Source organism: Anticarsia gemmatalis, chromosome 30 (genome assembly GCF_050436995.1).
Source record: "Anticarsia gemmatalis isolate Benzon Research Colony breed Stoneville strain chromosome 30, ilAntGemm2 primary, whole genome shotgun sequence".
Taxonomy (NCBI): domain Eukaryota; kingdom Metazoa; phylum Arthropoda; class Insecta; order Lepidoptera; family Erebidae; genus Anticarsia; species Anticarsia gemmatalis.
In genome coordinates, this window is record NC_134774.1 from 1,811,778 (window position 1) to 1,829,176 (window position 17,399).

Sequence of the window (17,399 nt, forward strand, 5' to 3'; positions counted from 1 at the left end):
TTATTGAAATTGCTGCTCTTGTTATATTTTTTATATCTTTTTTGATATGTAAAGTTGAAATTGGTTTCACATCCGTTCAGAAACCAAACCAATTTCTTTTTCGAACTGAACAAGTAATGTCAAATTGACTTTATCAAACGTCAACTTTATCAAAACAATGCCGATTTGTTTACCGCTACAAAATTACTGAAAAATCTGTAAATAATGGCTGAATTATCCGCAATAGCGACATTACAATGCAAGCAGCAAGTTGTACGCGCCGTGCGGTTCAACGTCGACGGTGCCTACTGCCTAACATGCGGCGCAGACAAGAAAATAAAACTTTGGAACCCTCAGCGACAACTTCTGTTAAAAACCTATGGAGGGCACGCGAACGAAGTCTTAGACGCCGCAGGATCGTGTGATAGCAGCCATATTATATCTGCAAGCGCTGATAGGTCTGTAATTCTATGGGACGTGACTACAGGACAACCGTTAAGACGTTACCGTGGCCACGCTAGTTCAGTAACTTGCATAAAATTCAACGAAGAATCAACAATGGCGGTATCAGGGTCTATAGACAATACTGTTGCTTTTTGGGACGTGATCAGTCGTAGACAAGAACCTGTGCAAGTTTTAAAAGAAGCAAAAGACACTATTACTTCGATCCAAGTGACTGACCATGAAGTGTTAACTACTTCTGTAGATTGTCATGTTAGACTCTATGATATAAGAGTAGGAAAAATGATTTCAGATTATATAGGCCATATTGTTACCTATGGGTGTTTAACTAGAGATGGACAATGTTATATCCTTAGCTGTGCCGATAGCACTATAAAATTATTTGACAAAGACTCCGGTGAAATCCTAAACACTTTTTCTGGGCATGAGAGCAAAGATTATTTGTTGGAAAATGCTGTGAATGAAAAAGATAGTCATATTATCTCTGGTTCAGCTTCTGGAGAGATATGTTATTATGATTTAATTAGTTCTACTTGTGTTAAAAAGTTAGTTCATAGTAAAAATAAACCTGTTGTGTCTATTACTCATCATCCAACTGATAATAGCTTTATTTCTGCTTGTGAAGATGAAATTAAATTGTGGGGAGTAGCCATGGAAGAGTGAATTTGTTAGTTTTAAGCTTATTTTTAGTCAATTGTTGTAAATAAATAAATAATTAGATTAAAATTGTATGAAAATTATTTTATTAATTGGACCCCTTATGAATTGAAGGAAGAACATTTTTGACGATTCTTAAAAATTATAAATAGTGATAGAGTGTTCGCTACAAAATGTGATAATAATGATATTTATTGAGTTCAACAAGCCACAGTGTTTCGAAAACTTCTATCGCCAATAGTAGCCGTATGGGCGTTACCCACATTTTTCTATTCACGCATTTTTTTACAAATTCTCATTTGACCTAAAAAAACGACTACGTGTAAGCTTATTTCAAATTCAATACGTAGCACTTTTTTATTTTTCTAATCTTGCCTGGCAAAGTGGTATTTATCGAAAAGAGGTCAGTGACATGAATTTCTAAACGAAACGAAATTTGAAACGTAAATTTTAAAATGTCAAATGCGCGTCATTTTTTCTACACTGCAGCGACTCCACCCTGCCCATTGTTGACATATGGTTCTTCGCTATCTCTTTCTTACACACTGAAAATCGGATTCACTGGAACAGTCAAACACATACAAAATGTCAAACAATGAAAACATGACGACTTTCGAGTCTGGAACGCGAGTTAATTGAAATCCGCTTTCTTGTGTGTAAAGCCAAGCCCGATATTGAATATTTCGTAAATTCTATATTTAAGACTTGTGAAACCAAATGAAAACATTAAAATGGGAGCCAAAGCGCCCGAAAAGTTGAAAATGCGTCGTCCACCGTTGAATTGTGATATTTGTGGTCGAAAATTCTTAAACCAAACAGCTTTGACAAATCATCGCAAATTTTTGCATAAAACTCATCCAGCAGTGATGGCAGTGGCTCAAAAAAAGTTATCGAAGCCGCAAGGGGAAGATAAGCCTAAGAGAGCAGCTAAAAGTGTTGTTTCAAAGCCTTCAATCGCTAAGAAAGTGGTACCGGTTAGTGCGCCGAAAGAAGAAGTTAAACCTGTGACAAAAGTGGTTAAAACTGTCTCAAAAGTGGATAAAAATGTTCCGAATGAGAGTAAAGAGTCTGGGATCAGACAACCGCAGTTCAAATGTCCGAAATGTGACCGAATTTTCTCTGTATACTTCTCAGCATTCAGACATATTCAAAAACATCACTGTGTCGATGCAAACGATCAGCCTGTGTGAGTAAATACTTATTTTTATCGACCTTTTTATTATATATCATGAAAATATTGTATTTATCATTCTTTGAATACATTAAATTAGTTATCTTTGAAAGATAAACATAAATATTATCATGCTGATTGTATGGAGTTTAAAACTACATAAAAGTACTATTTTGGTATGGTATAACCTTAGAAAAGAGTATTTAGCCCAAGACTCAAGACAAACTGTTTATAAAACTTAAAGATTATCTTCATGATTTTGATATTTTAAGCAGTTAGATGTGGATAAATTATTTTTTCTATTTATTACTAAATATTTGTAATAACATGAATAAAATATGAGGCAAAGGAAATTCACAGGTTTTATAACAAGTTATCTTTTTAATCTCTGCCTGTTTTATAGGCATATTGTTGTAGTAAATAATTTGAGAGCATATATCCAGGATATTTTTCAAGAAGAGTCTGACAAAGTCTCACATTATTATGAAAACTTTTCAGGTGTTTTTTTTATTAATAAGATAAATTTTTGCTTTTCTTAGTTACTCAACCTGCCTAGCTAATCAACTGCCTTTAAACCACCATTAATTATCAAAAAATTATTTTAAATCTATTTTGAACTTAAGTCTAACACAAATAAAACAAATTAACCTCAGAAAAGACTACTTCAAGAAAAATAACGACCTAATTTTAATCATAACCCAACATTTTTCATTTTCCAGGGCACAAAATTCTCCAGACCTAATAAAGCCGCTCCCCACTGAACAATGCGTGCTCTGCAACAACTGGATATCGTCATCCGAAGTCCACACATGCAAGTCCATCTCGGAGTTAACGAGAGACAGTTATATGTGCCTCGGTTGTCAGCAAACGTTTAACAGTCTGACGCTGTTTGAACATCATGTTAAAGGATTGCATGCGGATGGAATTGAGTGCTTTTATTTTCCTAATTATGCAGGTATGTTTGTTTTAAGTAACTGTTAAATAGTTAAAATCTAGTATTGTTCTGAAAAATCTATACTTATCTATACTAATATTATAAAGCTGAAGAGTTTGTTTGTTTGTTTGTTTGAACGCACTAATCACAGGAACTACTAGTCCGATTTGAAAAATTATTTCAGTGTTAGATAGCCCATTTATCGAGGAAGGCTATATATCATCACGCTACGACCAAAAGGAGCAGAGTACCAGTAAAAAATGTTACAAAAACCGGGAAAACTTTGACCCTTTCTCTCTTATGTGACGCAAGCGAAGTTGCGCGAGTCAGCTAGTATTCATATAAATTAATAAATAATACCGTTTATATAAAAAAAGTTAACAAAAACCATTCTCTTTAATTACAGAATACACAAACTGGAAAGAGGACCTGCAATTGGCTGCAAACACCCAATTCCTAATGCTACAATCGTCACAAAAGGCTAAAACGACATACCACTGTTCTCACCAACCTTCATTAGACACTGAAAAAACACTACTATGTCCTTCCTCTTTCACTATCACCGAGTTTAATAAAGGATACCAAGTTTTCTACTATAAAGAACATTTTGGCCACACATTCACCGATATATCTAAGGAAAAATATGAAAAATACTCCATATTTCACCTCTTGAAAGACGAAGAGAGACCTAAGAATGAGGAGTTTGAAGCGTTGTTTATACAATTCAAAGATGTTATGAATAATATTTTGGATAATGCTGCAAAAGGTGATGTTTCTATGCTGAATAATTTACTAGGGAAAGCGTTAGATATGACGGCGGTGTTAAATAACACTGTAGACAGTAATTCTACTGTAGAGAGAGTAAATAAAAGTATGACGGACGACCAAATCAGTGAAGTCTTGTTCGGGGAGAAAACGTACACAAGGAAAAAGACAGATGTAAAACGGGCAGTTAAGAAAGTCAAACCAATGTATTCTGAAGATGTGAAACTAGAGGATGATGAAATTTCAAATAAATCGTTCAAATCTATAGAAAAGTCTGATAAAATCACTCCAGTTGTTACGTTGACTTCTCCGAGCTTCAATGACACTTATAAAGACTTTGTAGACCAGACTATCAAGTCTACACAAACTGATTCTCCGAGTTCACCAAAAAGGAATTCTTATAAACGAAAATCTATCATGAAAACTAAAATAGGGCAGTTTAAAACTAAACCGAGTTTGTCACCGAAAGAAAAAGATGTACCGATGAAGACTTTAATGTTTAATATTAAACCTGATGTAGAATATGAAGTGAAAGAACAAGAGAATGATTGTAACATTTTAATTTTAAAAATATAGTTTTAATAAATGTCGGTATGGAGGATCGATTTTTGCAAAAGATTTTTCTTTTTGTTACTCTTTGTACAGTTGACTTAGGGCGTTCCCACTATGTCGTAACGATTAATTTATCGTTGGACGACTGTCGTCTCTAGCTGTTTCCATTATAACGATTGTTTCGTCAAAAAAAAAAATCGTTTAGTGACTGTCGTATCTAGCCGTCCCCACTGTCACGATAATCTGTCGTCACTGCAAAAAATGTAGACGACAGTAAGTCGTGTCGTTCTATATGTGAACACCTCCATTTAAACATATAAGCCACTTAAAGCTTTCTGCCCATTATCCCGTAGCATACCATGACCGTGCTAGGAACGTATCCGGCACGGAAAGCAATCCGATACGCTCTATTTTGCCCACTGGAGCGGGCCGACAGCGTTCTGAACCCGTTTACGACCCGTATGTAACCCGTATTTACTCAGTATGATGCCCGTATGTAACACGGCAGGCATCCTTTCAATACACTCGTAAGCATCGGTTCATTCTCGTACAAATATCAGTGTTGCGTAGACGCGTCTAAGTGGTGAAACAATGCTACAACGCATTTAAAACGGGTTTGCAACGGTCATACTCCCCGCTTAGTCACCGTTTAGCCGCCTGCGCGCAGCGGTCTGGCAACGTCGCGTGCCATGCACGTAGCGTGTCCGCACCGGCAAAATATTCCCTCCGACGAATAGTTGGCGGCCCGTGCATGGCACGCTACGGTGTCGGCCGGTGACGGAACGGTCTAGTGGGCATAGTCTCATACTTCTCAATACAAAGAATAGTTTTTTTGTCTGAAACGGTCCTAGTACGGTCATGGTATGCTACGGGATAGTGGGCAGACACCTTAAAACTATACGATTATCTGTCATCACGACATAGTGGGAACGCGCCGTTACTTTTTTGTTTTTGTGGTTCTCATGATATTAACTATTTTTCATGGAGATATAAGTTGACTCTAATGCCCGGTTTCTGAGTACATTTAGCGGTAGTTTATCTATTCAATAGCGCTTTTTTGTATAAGCTTTATCGCTATTGAATAGATAAACTACCGTTAAATGTACCTCAGAAACCGGGGGTAAGTCCTTCGTACACAAGGCTACGCAAGTCTTATATTCTCAACGATTTTAGTATTCAAGCCGACGACCGCTATACAATAGGTAGGTACTATTGGATACCTAGTTGTCTGGGTTAACGAAAAATGATTAAACTCGTACTCGTAAATGCTCAGACTATGTACATATATAGCTCTTTCGTAAATAAAGTTGAAATTGTAATTATTACGGACTAAAACATTTTATTTTTGATACCAACAAAAATATGACATATTGATGTCTATGTCATAATATGTGGCGGTAGTCGCATAAAAGACTTAAATCGTTAAGTATCGACTTGTGTAGCGTTGTACGATAGACTTTAGTCTGAAATAATAAAGCTAGGTTTTGAAATTCTTGCCTTGACAACCAAAACGAAAATTAATTTACAAAATATAGCTGACCCCGGTTTCTGAGTACATTTAGCGGTAGTTTATCTATTCAATAGCGTTTAAACTCATATAAAAAACGCTATTGAATAGATTAACTACCGCTAAATGTACTCAGAAACCGGGGGTAAACGATATAATTTTGAATACAGTTTCGAAATAGATTTAAGGTGACAAAACACTTGGAGCTTACACGACGTTAGTAAGACAGCACGTAAATTAATAAATTGTATTTCTACAATTTGTAGACTTTGCACTACAGATATAGGTGCCGCCAAACAACTTGAACAATTTCGCTACATCTTAGTGAACGATTTTTAGGTCAGTTTAGGTATAATAGTTCTGCGCAAAGGCGACGGCGTTTCAGCTTCGACTTCCCGACTGGTATAAAAGCCAACCAAGTGTCCTCTGCACTGGGTCTACATTCTGTTTACTTTCTAATACAGCAAATTATGTTCAAGTTGTTTGGCGACGTCTATACTCAGTTTAAAATGTTGATATTGCCGAAATGTGGTGCCCGTAATTAACCTTAAAACATCTGTGTAAATAAATTCAATGTCTCGATATACCTACAGTGTAATTGGGTAGTTGACTGGATTAACGAAAAAATAAACTTGTACTCTTCAAAAGTTCATCCAAATTGCTCACGCTGTGTATTTTTTCGTAAATATTGTTGAAATTGTAATTTTTGCAGACTGAAACATTTTATCGGGAATTCTTTTGAAACCAACGAATATAAGACACTGTGACGTCACTATATCGTATTCTATACTAATGTGTTTTTGACATTTCATAAAGAGTAGCTGATTTGACTGATAGTCAACTATCATATTCTACTTGTATGAGAAAAAACAACAAAATCATTGCAATAATATGTCTTCCTATTACTTTGTGTAATAAGGCAGATGACGGCACGAGGATGTGGCAGAAATAGTACATTATATTGAAGGGTGAAAATGAAAATTCGTAATGAATAAAAGGTTTTTATTTTTCCATGAATTTACAGTTGTACACGAATTATATGAACATTTAGGTAAAATAGAATTTGTAGCCATGTGGCGTAAAAATCCATAGGTACCATAGAATTTCTAGAAAAATATTTAAGTCAGGATATAGGTATTAAAAAATAGATTACAGGAAATCTTTTTCAAAATGGCTGCTGTGTCGTCAAAATTACTAGGGTACTTCTAACTTTAAGGTAGGGTTTAAATTTTTTATCTTACTGTATAAACTACATTATTTTATTATATTTAGCAATAAGTAGAAACGATTAAATGCAAAAAGACGAATAAATTTAGCATTTAAACTTAAAATACAGTGGAGTTTTGGCGCCAATTTTGACGTATACTAATTCGTCGATAAACCTTTTTTTTTTTTTAGAAAAGAGGCTGTATTCGTTAGGTTCGTATTAAAGCTACTAAGTAGTTTTTAGAAATTATCTTAGACTCTCTTTTTGCATTTAATCCTATAATATTAAGTTGTAAAATAAAGTTATTGAATATTTATTACAGATTTTTATTTAAAGTTCTTACCACATAGATTGTATCTATCCTTACTTCTAGGCTTGGCACATATCACATATGTAAAAAAACGAATATCTATTTTTTTCGTAAAATTAAAATTAAATTCACAAACGAACCTGTAAAATAATAGCGCTACCTACAGCGCAAGCAACTGGCAAAAATATAAGTAAATAGAAAACAAAAATCCTTTACACTTACTCCATATAATTATCTATATTTATTACAACTACTAATACTTCAAATAAATTATTTAGGCGATCAAATAGTCTCCCCGTTTCTTAATGCATTGTACCCACCGCTTTTCCATTTCAGCAAGAGCGCGTTTTAAAACAGGACCTTCGATCTGTTCCAAAAACTGAGTGGTACGATCTATTACTTCATCCTCCGAAGCATAAGCACCTTGAAGAGATCTCCTTAACAAAGGAAATAAGTAATAATCAGACGGAGATAAATCTGGCGAGTGTGGTGGATGTTCGAGAATTTCAAATCCTAGTAAACATGCTTTTCCCACCGTTACTGGCGAACTCAGAGGCAGCGGATAAGTGATGTGTAATAAGGTTTTCTCCGCTCCTTCATTGTAATGCATCTCGTTCATTTTAACATATAATCTTTCGAGCATACTGTTGTATGCGTCACCTGATAGGTCTTCAAAATGTTGAAGGTATTCAATGTAAAGAATTCCTTTCGAATCCCAAAACAGAGCCAGTAAAATTTTACTTGTTTCCGTCGTTTCGGATTCCCGATCCGAATCGCCGTTCGTTTCCGTATTAGACAAAGAATAATGAATCCATATATAATCATTAGTAATAATCCGATTCAAAAATTGTTGAGGACTTTTCGTGTATAACGCCAAATTGGTCTTGGCTACTCTAACTCTATGTGTGTGTGTGAATTGAGTGAGCACCCTAAATAAAATTCAATAATATATACTAGTCATTTAGTAAAAGGTGTGAAACAATTGTAAAAACAATCTTACAATTTGTAAAAATATAAAACATGAGATATATCAGTAAATGAATGCTCACTCAGTTCGCACATACGACCACCCTGAATCTCAGAACGTATGAAGATTTCATGTAAGATTTATGTACTACTCTTTAGTAAAACCTTTATAAAGTTGTCGTTTTAGATATCAATCGCCAAGGGCCGTATAAAAAAAAATTACAAATACTTTCATATGCTCACTCAATTCACACACTTTGAAAGGACCCGATTTCTTATGAACAAACCATAATTTCATTTTGTTATAAATCTTGTTTTATTAAAAGGTATACACGTGATTTTGTAAAATACAAAGCGAACCATAAATGTAGCACGTTTTGTAATAGTTAATTAATATAAGTGCTCACTCAATCCACACAATTCTGAAATGTTATAAACGTTAATATCTTTGAATTTATAAGGATTAGAAAGCTATAAATTGTGCTAGTTTTAGTAAAGAAAAGTTACTAAAGATTTGCCATTTTACATTTAGTACTCTCAGTTTACTCTAAAAGATATTCAACTGTTTGTGTTTCAATGAAAATCTGCCATACTGTAGGGTTGTCACGCTGGACATTTTTGCTGAACTAAAATTTTATTTAACTAAAATTTGTATAGATATGTACAAAAAAGCGAAGTCAATGCGGCCTGCTACATGTGTATGGCTAAGACCATATAAATGAATAAGTTAGATGCCATTGCGTCAAAAACCATTTCTTCGGGTGTGTATGAGTTCGGATTATCATCATTTCATGCCCGCATAAATGTGATGGAATAATTTTTACACATACTGTATCGTCTCGACTTCAAAAAGTGGTCTGCTAGAGGAGAAGGCCATCAAGAGTTATTGCATCCACAAAAAAAACTCGTCCAAGATGATTCAAAGATGATCATTGCATTAGATCAAGACATAATACGCAGATTTGCTGTGATTCTGAGAGCTATCACATCTGGAGAGTTTGTAGACGTGCCGTAATTAAAGAATACGCTATAACAACCGCTGAAAAATACGTGGAACTGTATGATGGGTACTACATATCATCAACCGTCCACAAATTGTTGATTCACGGAGGGAACATAATTGCACAAAATGCTATTGTACCAATTGGAAGTCTTTCGGAAGAAGCTTCAGAGGCCCGAAACAAAGATTATACGAGATTCAGAGAACACCATTTGAAGAGGAGTAGTACGATTTTGTGATTTCTTAGAACGTTTTGGTCTAAGCATAAAAAATATTATAAATTACACTTGTTATTGTCATACTTAAGCATTTAAATGTATCATAAACAAAATATTTTTTTTGAAAATTTTGACGATTTTTAGAAAAAAAATCGCAAGTGATGCCGCGATATAAAGTATGTCAAAAATTCACAAATAAATAGTACTATATCAGTGTGCAAGGATATAACGGCCAACCTTGCGATTCCAGAGATATTCTCATTTTTCATGTCAGCTCCATACAAAATTTTCTTAAAAAAATTATAACTCTTCCATTTGTGCACACAATTACGTCATATGACATTTTATAGAACAGTAATGATCAGCAGAATACATTTCCATCAAAAAAAATAACATTCACGACATCGAGATCCTATGTCTTCTACAGCCGATTTTCGATCCACAGTGCGCCACCGTGGTACGGCAAAACGATCTTACATTTAAAAAACGTAGAAAAGAAATACTAAAACTATATTTATCCCCTTCAAACATATTTGACATTGAAGCTGATGAAACGAGACGACGATCTAATGCACACACTTGAATAAGTGGTTGATATAGGCCAGAGAGCACCATAAACAACATCTGACCCAACGACATGTTCCTTTATGACCAATATTGTAAATACTTTTTTAACTAATTTTAAAGATTTGAGTATATTTTACAGTTGGATTTTAATGTCATTATTCATTAACTACACGATAAGACCTTTCGTCATATTATTATTTTTGCCTAAAAATATTTATTAGACTTTCTTCAAACACATGCCTAAAGCACACAATATTCAGATTAAACCGACTATTGTGCTAGCACTATCAAATATTATTTGTGGTTTATTGTTTTAATCTATAGCAAATTTTATGTAGATTTCAAATATATAAGGTATGTCTAGGGTGTTAGTATTAAAATATGACGGAATCGACGCTTAAATGCCAACCGCCAATTCAATTTCGCGCGCCATTTTTGGCCCGGACGCTTAACGGTATATTTGAATTTTGACGTGGGGCGCTCGAGAGGATAATCCGAAACTAGGTGCGTATTATTATGAGGGTAGTTTAGTAAAATTAACAAAATATGGATAAGGCTGCGTTCGGAAATACCGTGACAACCCTACAGTATGGCAGATTTTCATTGAAACACAAACAGTTGAATATCTTTTAGAGTAAACTGAGAGTACTAAATGTAAAATGGCAAATCTTTAGTAACTTTTCTTTACTAAAATTAGCACAATTTATAGCTTTCTAATCCTTATAAATTCAAAGATATTAACGTTTATAACTTTTCAGAATTGTGTGGATTGAGTGACCACTTATATTAATTAACTATTACAAAACGTGCTACATTTATGGTTCGCTTTGTATTTTACAAAATCACGTGTATACCTTTTAATAAAACAAGATTTATAACAAAATGAAATTATGGTTTGTTCATAAGAAATCGGGTCCTTTCAAAGTGTGTGAATTGAGTGAGCATATGAAAGTATTTGTAATTTTTTTTTATACGGCCCTTGGCGATTGATATCTAAAACGACAACTTTATAAAGGTTTTACTAAAGAGTAGTACATAAATCTTACATGAATTCTTCATACGTTCTGAGATTCAGGGTGGTCGTATGTGCGAACTGAGTGAGCATTCATTAACTGATATATCTCATGTTTTATCTTTTTACAAATTGTAAGATTGTTTTTACAATTGTTTCACACCTTTTACTAAATGACTAGTATATATTATTAAATTTTATTTAGGGTGCTCACTCAATTCACACACACACAACTCTATTTAGTCTCTGCTCAGCTGTCAAAATCGCGGGCACCCATCGCGAAAATATATGCCGCATTTGCAACTCGTTGTACAAAATCCGAGAAATTATATTTAAGCTCTTTTCAAACAAAACTTCCAATTCATTGAATTGTATTCGGCTATCGAGCAAAACCATTTCGTGAATTTTCTCAATCATGTCTAACACCCGAGACATAGTTTTATCAAATTTCTTCTTGTCCAAACGCTCACTTGCGTTCTGATTGCGAAAGAGCATCGTCCATTTTTTTATTGTGAGTAGTTTAGGCGCGGACGGCCCTAATGTATTGTCAAAATCTTCTTTTATTTCGCTCGAAGTCATCCTCTTCTTGCAGAGATATTTTATTACCGCTTTTAATTCACTCCGGTCCATGTTTATGGCGTATTAACACTGCTGTAAGGTTAATAAATTATTTTGATTGATTCGTTCACTGGCGCAGTGCACTGCAACTGCGCAAGTGCAGACTTTTTTTAGCTCCAATGTAGCACACTAGGGTTATGAATTGATGAGCAGAGACATCTGTTGAGGCTGATTTCAATCTAGGATGAAGGTCAGTAGCTTAATAAGTCCCGCTTTATTCACAAAGGGGTAAGCAGAGACTATCGAACACTTGCTATTTAGCTATTTACTTATAGCGTCACCGACGCCCAGCGGTTTGCCCGCACAACGAAAACAAAACATACAAGTAGGTATCTACCTATGTGTACTAAAGAAGGAACATTTTAATACTGCGGTCTCTTTTATCTAAATGTTCTTCATCTTGAAATCGCATACAAAACGAGCGGCACAGGTACAACTATATGAAGCCAAGCTAAATAGCAAGTCTTTGTTTAATATTATGTATCGTAATTTTAGATAAAACGTAATGATAATGAAGTTAAACAAAAAAATATTTTAGTATCAATGCTAGCAGCAACAAGAAAATACTTGTTCCTACAATTAAATTGCCTACTTTCTTTTGCTTATAGCAGGACATAGCAGATAGCAACAAAATAACAGCTATAGTAATATATCGAAGTAAACGTAACTGGCCATAACGCGGCAACCCCATATCAAAACGTCAAATTAATTTCAAAATGGTTTATCGCGAAACGGTAAAACATTGTCTTGATATTTTGAATTAAAACCTATAAAAGTGGTGTTATTTTGTATGAAAATTATTAATTTGTGAGTAAAAGTTTGTGTGAAAGTGTAGTGTAGCTTAAATCGTTCAAAATGCAGAGCTCGACGAAAAATAGTAAGTTATAATGTTTATTGTTAGTTACCAAAGCTTGTTTGTATTGTATTTTTAATATTATGCTTTTTCTGCGTAAAACTTTATGGCCATTAGACAAGTATATTATTACTTGTAGCCTAAAAATTGAGCTTATATATCTAAATTATGGTTTATTAGGATAATTTAGGTAAACAATTTTGTCTATCATATATTATAATGTTTTTATTTTGTTTTAGTACACAAGTTTTAGTTTTTTGATACATATCGTTTGTTATTAACTGTATGTAATACGTGTACAGTTAAAACTCAGCAGTTATTTAGTTAACCAAGTGAGTTTAACTATGAATTTCGCCATTAACAACATTAGTCCCATGTAATAAGGGCCAGCTCATGACCATATACCAGGCAATCTACCAAACTTTGGATTACTATAGAGGTGATATATACTACTAGCTGACCCGCGCAACTTCGCTTGCGTCACATAAGAGAGAATGGGTGACATTTTTCCCCGTTTTTGTAATATTTTTTGCTGGTACTCTGCTCCTATTGATCGAAGCGTGATGATATATTTCTTGCTTATTATGTTGTTTCATTTAAATAACTTTTAACATTATTACAGAAATAGCGGAACTCCAAACCATCATAACAAAGATGCCTCTGGAAGTGTTCTGTGTGGCCGCTCTCCCGGAGTTCGGAGTGCGTTGGAGAGAGGTGTCCAGAGCTGTACGTAACGCACGGTTGCCGATGCAGCCGGCGAGTGTGGCTCGAGTGCTGTGCAGACATGTGTCTAAAGCACTCAGTGGGGAAGAGATTGAGGATATTGTGGCTAGGCTGAGATTGAAATGTAAGTATTAACATGGCCTGTTGGCATAGTGGTATTTGAACTGAGTGTCACTGTTCTTTGGAAGGCTTATTAAAAGATGTTGTCCATTAAGATAACAGTTGTTAAATCAAGTTAAAGGCCTTTTGGGATGCTTGAACTACATTAACACTTGGTTGATGAACCAATGAAAAAATATAAAACTCTTAACAGTGTTTTCAGATGCTTCTGTGTCTTGTAGAGTATGTAAAGCTATCAGTCCTGACCTCTCACTGGTCATGTCAGTTTTAAGTCATACCAGACTATGAGAGTGACGTTATAGAGAGTATCTGTGTACACACTATCTTCTTATTAGGCCTTTGATGAGGCTTAACGACTGTTATTGTAATTGACAACAACTGGGACTTTTTACGTGCCCTTCGCAGCACGGAGACGCCCATTTCAAATACCACTATGCGATCACCCATCTATGAAATTACCGCGCCAAGGTTTGCTTGACCCACAGATCGTTTACCAGTCAGCGCAACTAGCTGTGGACGCCTCGACTGAACTATGAGAGTGATGTAATAGAAAGTGTAACTGTGTATTGTACACACGATACTATAAACAAACACAGTTGACTGGTTTCAACAAATCTGCTATAGTTATTTTACTATTAACAACAACTCTCATTCTCTACTTTCCAGTAATAGCAACACAGACCCGCACATGGCATGTCATACGCCTGACAGACAAACAGACAGACGAGCCTGTAACAAACACTATCAGAGCACTACCTGGGAGACTGATGCAAGCTTTGAGGAAGAATAAGAAGGGCATGAGACCTGAGGTATGGACAATTTAAATATTTACCCTCTTATTCATAAGCACACTATAAACCTTAGTTAAAAAGCTACTATATTATGTTTTCTCCCTCATTACGGGAGGAGACGTTAATGGGTTAAATTTATATTTTATTTATATATTTTTTCTTTATATTTTCAGATTCAAACATCTCTCCTCGGTGACCTGATGTATATATCGGTGCAATTAGTATCAGATCATAAGGAAGGCTCTGTTTTATACGTGGCCACACCGCCCGGAGAGCCCGTAGCTTTGGTGTCTAGTACCACTATGATAGGACTTATCAAGGCTTGTGTTGAAGGTAATATATTTTTTATTTATTTACTTGTTATAGCAGTAACAAATACATGTATAAAGACGTCTATTATACCAGAAAAGGTATGAAATGGTGCATTTCGCCATTAACAATGATAGTCCTTTGTAATAGGGAGCAAGCTTATTGCCATATACCAAACTACTATTTATAGAAAAAAATCTTCTATATCTATAAAACTCTTCCGTTAAACTACTGAGCGTACAAACTTGACATCTGCTATGAAGATTCCTTAGCCAGTGTAGAGGAGCTCTAAGAGGATTTTTGGAAATCTCCCATGAGGACGTAAAAACGGGGAAATGCTTTTAAATGAATAGCGATAAGAATGTTTTAACGAAATAGGCAACATAGGCGAAATCGCGGGCAGCCGCTACTCCAATATTACTAAATTAAAAAATCCAGATTGTACTCTGTCCAACCTGGGAATAGAACGGGACCAAGTGTTCAGTACCTGTAAACCTATGCACTATCTGTATCAAATAGCAGAATAGTTTATTAGCGTATAGCATCGCAATAAACTCCCTCACGGGGCGGATTTACCCTCGTGGGGACACATAAAAAAACCTATGCACTAATATACTCTTTTTTCCACAGCTCTAGGTTACAAGAAGCATGAAAACGCCCACCTCTACGGCAAAGACATTCCATCTCTTTTACACATCACGAACGGATCGACGAACTTACCCGAACATTTGGCGGAAATACCCGAATACGCACCTATGCCAGTCATCACTACTACGGGCATAGATTATACAAACAAAATCTATGATGAAAATTACGTAGAAAATTTATTAGGCCCTAATCCTCCGTTAATTACAGATTTGAATATAAAAACAACTAAATTGTTTTTCGATACTAATCGCTTGAATAAAAGTATTAATTTGAATGTATGTATAAAGACTGATGATGTAGCTAAAAGTTTAAAATCTTGGGTGTCGAAAGGCGCGTTGGCGCCGACTAGTGAGTTTTTCCATATTTTTAGAGAGTTGAGGTCGAATAAGATTAGTTATGTGAATGAAGATTCTGATTGATTGTGTTTTTTAAGTTTTAAGGCTTATTATTAACTAGCTGACCCGCGCAACTTCGCTTGCGTCACATAAGAGAGAATGGGTCAAAAATGTTCCCCGTTTTTGTAACATTTTTTACTGGTACTCTGCTCCTATTGGTCGTAGCGTGATGATATATAGCCTATAGCCTTCCTCGATAAATGGGCTATCTAACACTGAAAGAATTTTTCAAATCAGACCAGTAGTTCCCGAGATTAGCGCGTTCAAACAAACAAACGAACTCTTCAGCTTTATAATATTAGTATAGACTAGCTGACCCGCGCAACTTCGCTTGCGTCACCTAAGAGAATGAGTCAAAATTTTCCCCGTTTTTGTAACATTTTTCGTTGCTACTCCGCTCCTAATGACCGTAGCGTGATGTTATATAGCCTATAGCCTTCCTCGACAAATGGGCCATCTAACACTGAAATAATTTTTCAAATCGGACCCGTAGTTCTGAGATTAGCGCGTTCAAACAAACAAACAAACAAACAAACAAACAAACAAACAAACAAACAAACAAACTCTTCAGCTTTATAATATTAGTATAGATTAGTATAGATGTTGGTTAGGGTATGAGAACTAAAGCCGTACTATAGTTCGTTAGTTGAAAAATATTTTTGTCAAATAAAGAAAGTTGTTGACCTTTTCCTATTTAATTTTGACACGAAGTGAGCAGTATCGGATAAGCGTACATTATACTCTTGAACAATAGTTACTGTCATACAAACAGACGAATTCCCCTGACAAGTTAATCGATACTTATTCACAAGTGGTGAATTCGTAGCTAAACTTAGAATAAGACTTGTCTGGTACCGCATGCTAAGAGAATTTTGTAAAGTGTTGCGTAGTTGATGTTATAATTGTTACTGTAAATTAACTAACTGATGTTTCGAGGCATATTTTGGAAGCGCCTTAGCATTTTGTTGGGACACTTTGGTTTTACATAAGAACTCTTTAGGATGTTAAAAAAGCCAGAATTTTGAATTTAGTGTCTGCGTTAGGGCTTTATGCGGCATCAGCATGCCTATGGATGTGAAAGGATGCATGTTTGATACGAATTTTACCGTAATAATATAATGTAACGGGTCTTAATCGCGATTGAAAATTTAAGCTTAGGATTCCTTATTTGTTCACCCGACATTTCGATCGAATTACATCGACCGTGGTCACGGGCTGACTGATTTTAGCGTGTATTTGTTAAAACATGACTAGCACTTAATTTGAGTAAAATTTTATTATTCTGTTAGTTTATTTTATTATTTTAGATTAGGAACTTTTAGTGTATACTGTACATATGTTTTAATTTTTTTTTAAGTTGTAGACTAATATTTTTTAATAATTATGACTAATGTGTTGAATAAAATTATTGACTAATTAATTTTCTTTTATTACATACCTATATATCCCAAGGTTCTTATCACACCGGCTGTGGCGCGTAGCGGTCTTCAGCGACGGATAGGATATTGCGGTCAATACCGCTATAAGAGCGATTGCTGCGTACCTTTTGCGAGGTTCTTAGCTTCTCGTGCGATTTTGATATCCTAATTATGTTGGGAAAGTTTAAAATCATTTTCTTCCATTCATTGGGGATTA

General features: G+C 35.0%; 3 protein-coding genes across 3 annotated transcripts; all 3 read left to right on the forward strand.

Annotated features, from left to right (window-relative positions):
- The first annotated feature begins 140 nt into the window (after window positions 1-140).
- LOC142985483 (WD repeat domain-containing protein 83-like) lies at window positions 141-1,161 on the forward strand. The gene has a single exon (XM_076133685.1). The coding sequence runs from the start codon at window positions 205-207 to the stop codon at window positions 1,102-1,104; it is 900 nt and encodes a 299-aa protein (XP_075989800.1). The 5' UTR covers window positions 141-204; the 3' UTR covers window positions 1,105-1,161.
- Window positions 1,162-1,712: 551 nt separating this feature from the next.
- LOC142985451 (uncharacterized) lies at window positions 1,713-7,192 on the forward strand. The gene is made up of 3 exons (XM_076133641.1): window positions 1,713-2,284; window positions 2,989-3,224; window positions 3,610-7,192. Exons 1-3 carry the CDS (start codon window positions 1,830-1,832, stop codon window positions 4,542-4,544), a joined length of 1,626 nt encoding a protein of 541 aa, XP_075989756.1. The 5' UTR covers window positions 1,713-1,829; the 3' UTR covers window positions 4,545-7,192.
- Window positions 7,193-12,611: 5,419 nt separating this feature from the next.
- Window positions 12,612-17,184, forward strand: LOC142985459 (uncharacterized). The gene is made up of 5 exons (XM_076133654.1): window positions 12,612-12,802; window positions 13,401-13,625; window positions 14,288-14,430; window positions 14,586-14,745; window positions 15,352-17,184. The coding sequence occupies exons 1-5, from the start codon at window positions 12,781-12,783 to the stop codon at window positions 15,786-15,788; spliced, it is 987 nt and encodes a 328-aa protein (XP_075989769.1). The 5' UTR covers window positions 12,612-12,780; the 3' UTR covers window positions 15,789-17,184.
- Window positions 17,185-17,399: the final 215 nt, after the last annotated feature.

Excerpts from the sequence above, each read along its gene's own strand:
- LOC142985483 (XM_076133685.1), top strand. The coding sequence starts at position 205 with ATGGCTGAATTATCCGCAATAGCGACATTACAATGCAAGCAGCAAGTT.
- LOC142985451 (XM_076133641.1), top strand. The coding sequence starts at position 1,830 with ATGGGAGCCAAAGCGCCCGAAAAGTTGAAAATGCGTCGTCCACCGTTG. Across the intron at positions 2,285-2,988 it reads GATGCAAACGATCAGCCTGT|GGCACAAAATTCTCCAGACC; the intron begins GTGAGTAAATAC and ends TTCATTTTCCAG. Across the intron at positions 3,225-3,609 it reads TTATTTTCCTAATTATGCAG|AATACACAAACTGGAAAGAG; the intron begins GTATGTTTGTTT and ends CTTTAATTACAG.
- LOC142985459 (XM_076133654.1), top strand. The coding sequence starts at position 12,781 with ATGCAGAGCTCGACGAAAAATA. Across the intron at positions 12,803-13,400 it reads GCAGAGCTCGACGAAAAATA|AAATAGCGGAACTCCAAACC; the intron begins GTAAGTTATAAT and ends ACATTATTACAG. Across the intron at positions 14,746-15,351 it reads TATCAAGGCTTGTGTTGAAG|CTCTAGGTTACAAGAAGCAT; the intron begins GTAATATATTTT and ends TTTTTTCCACAG.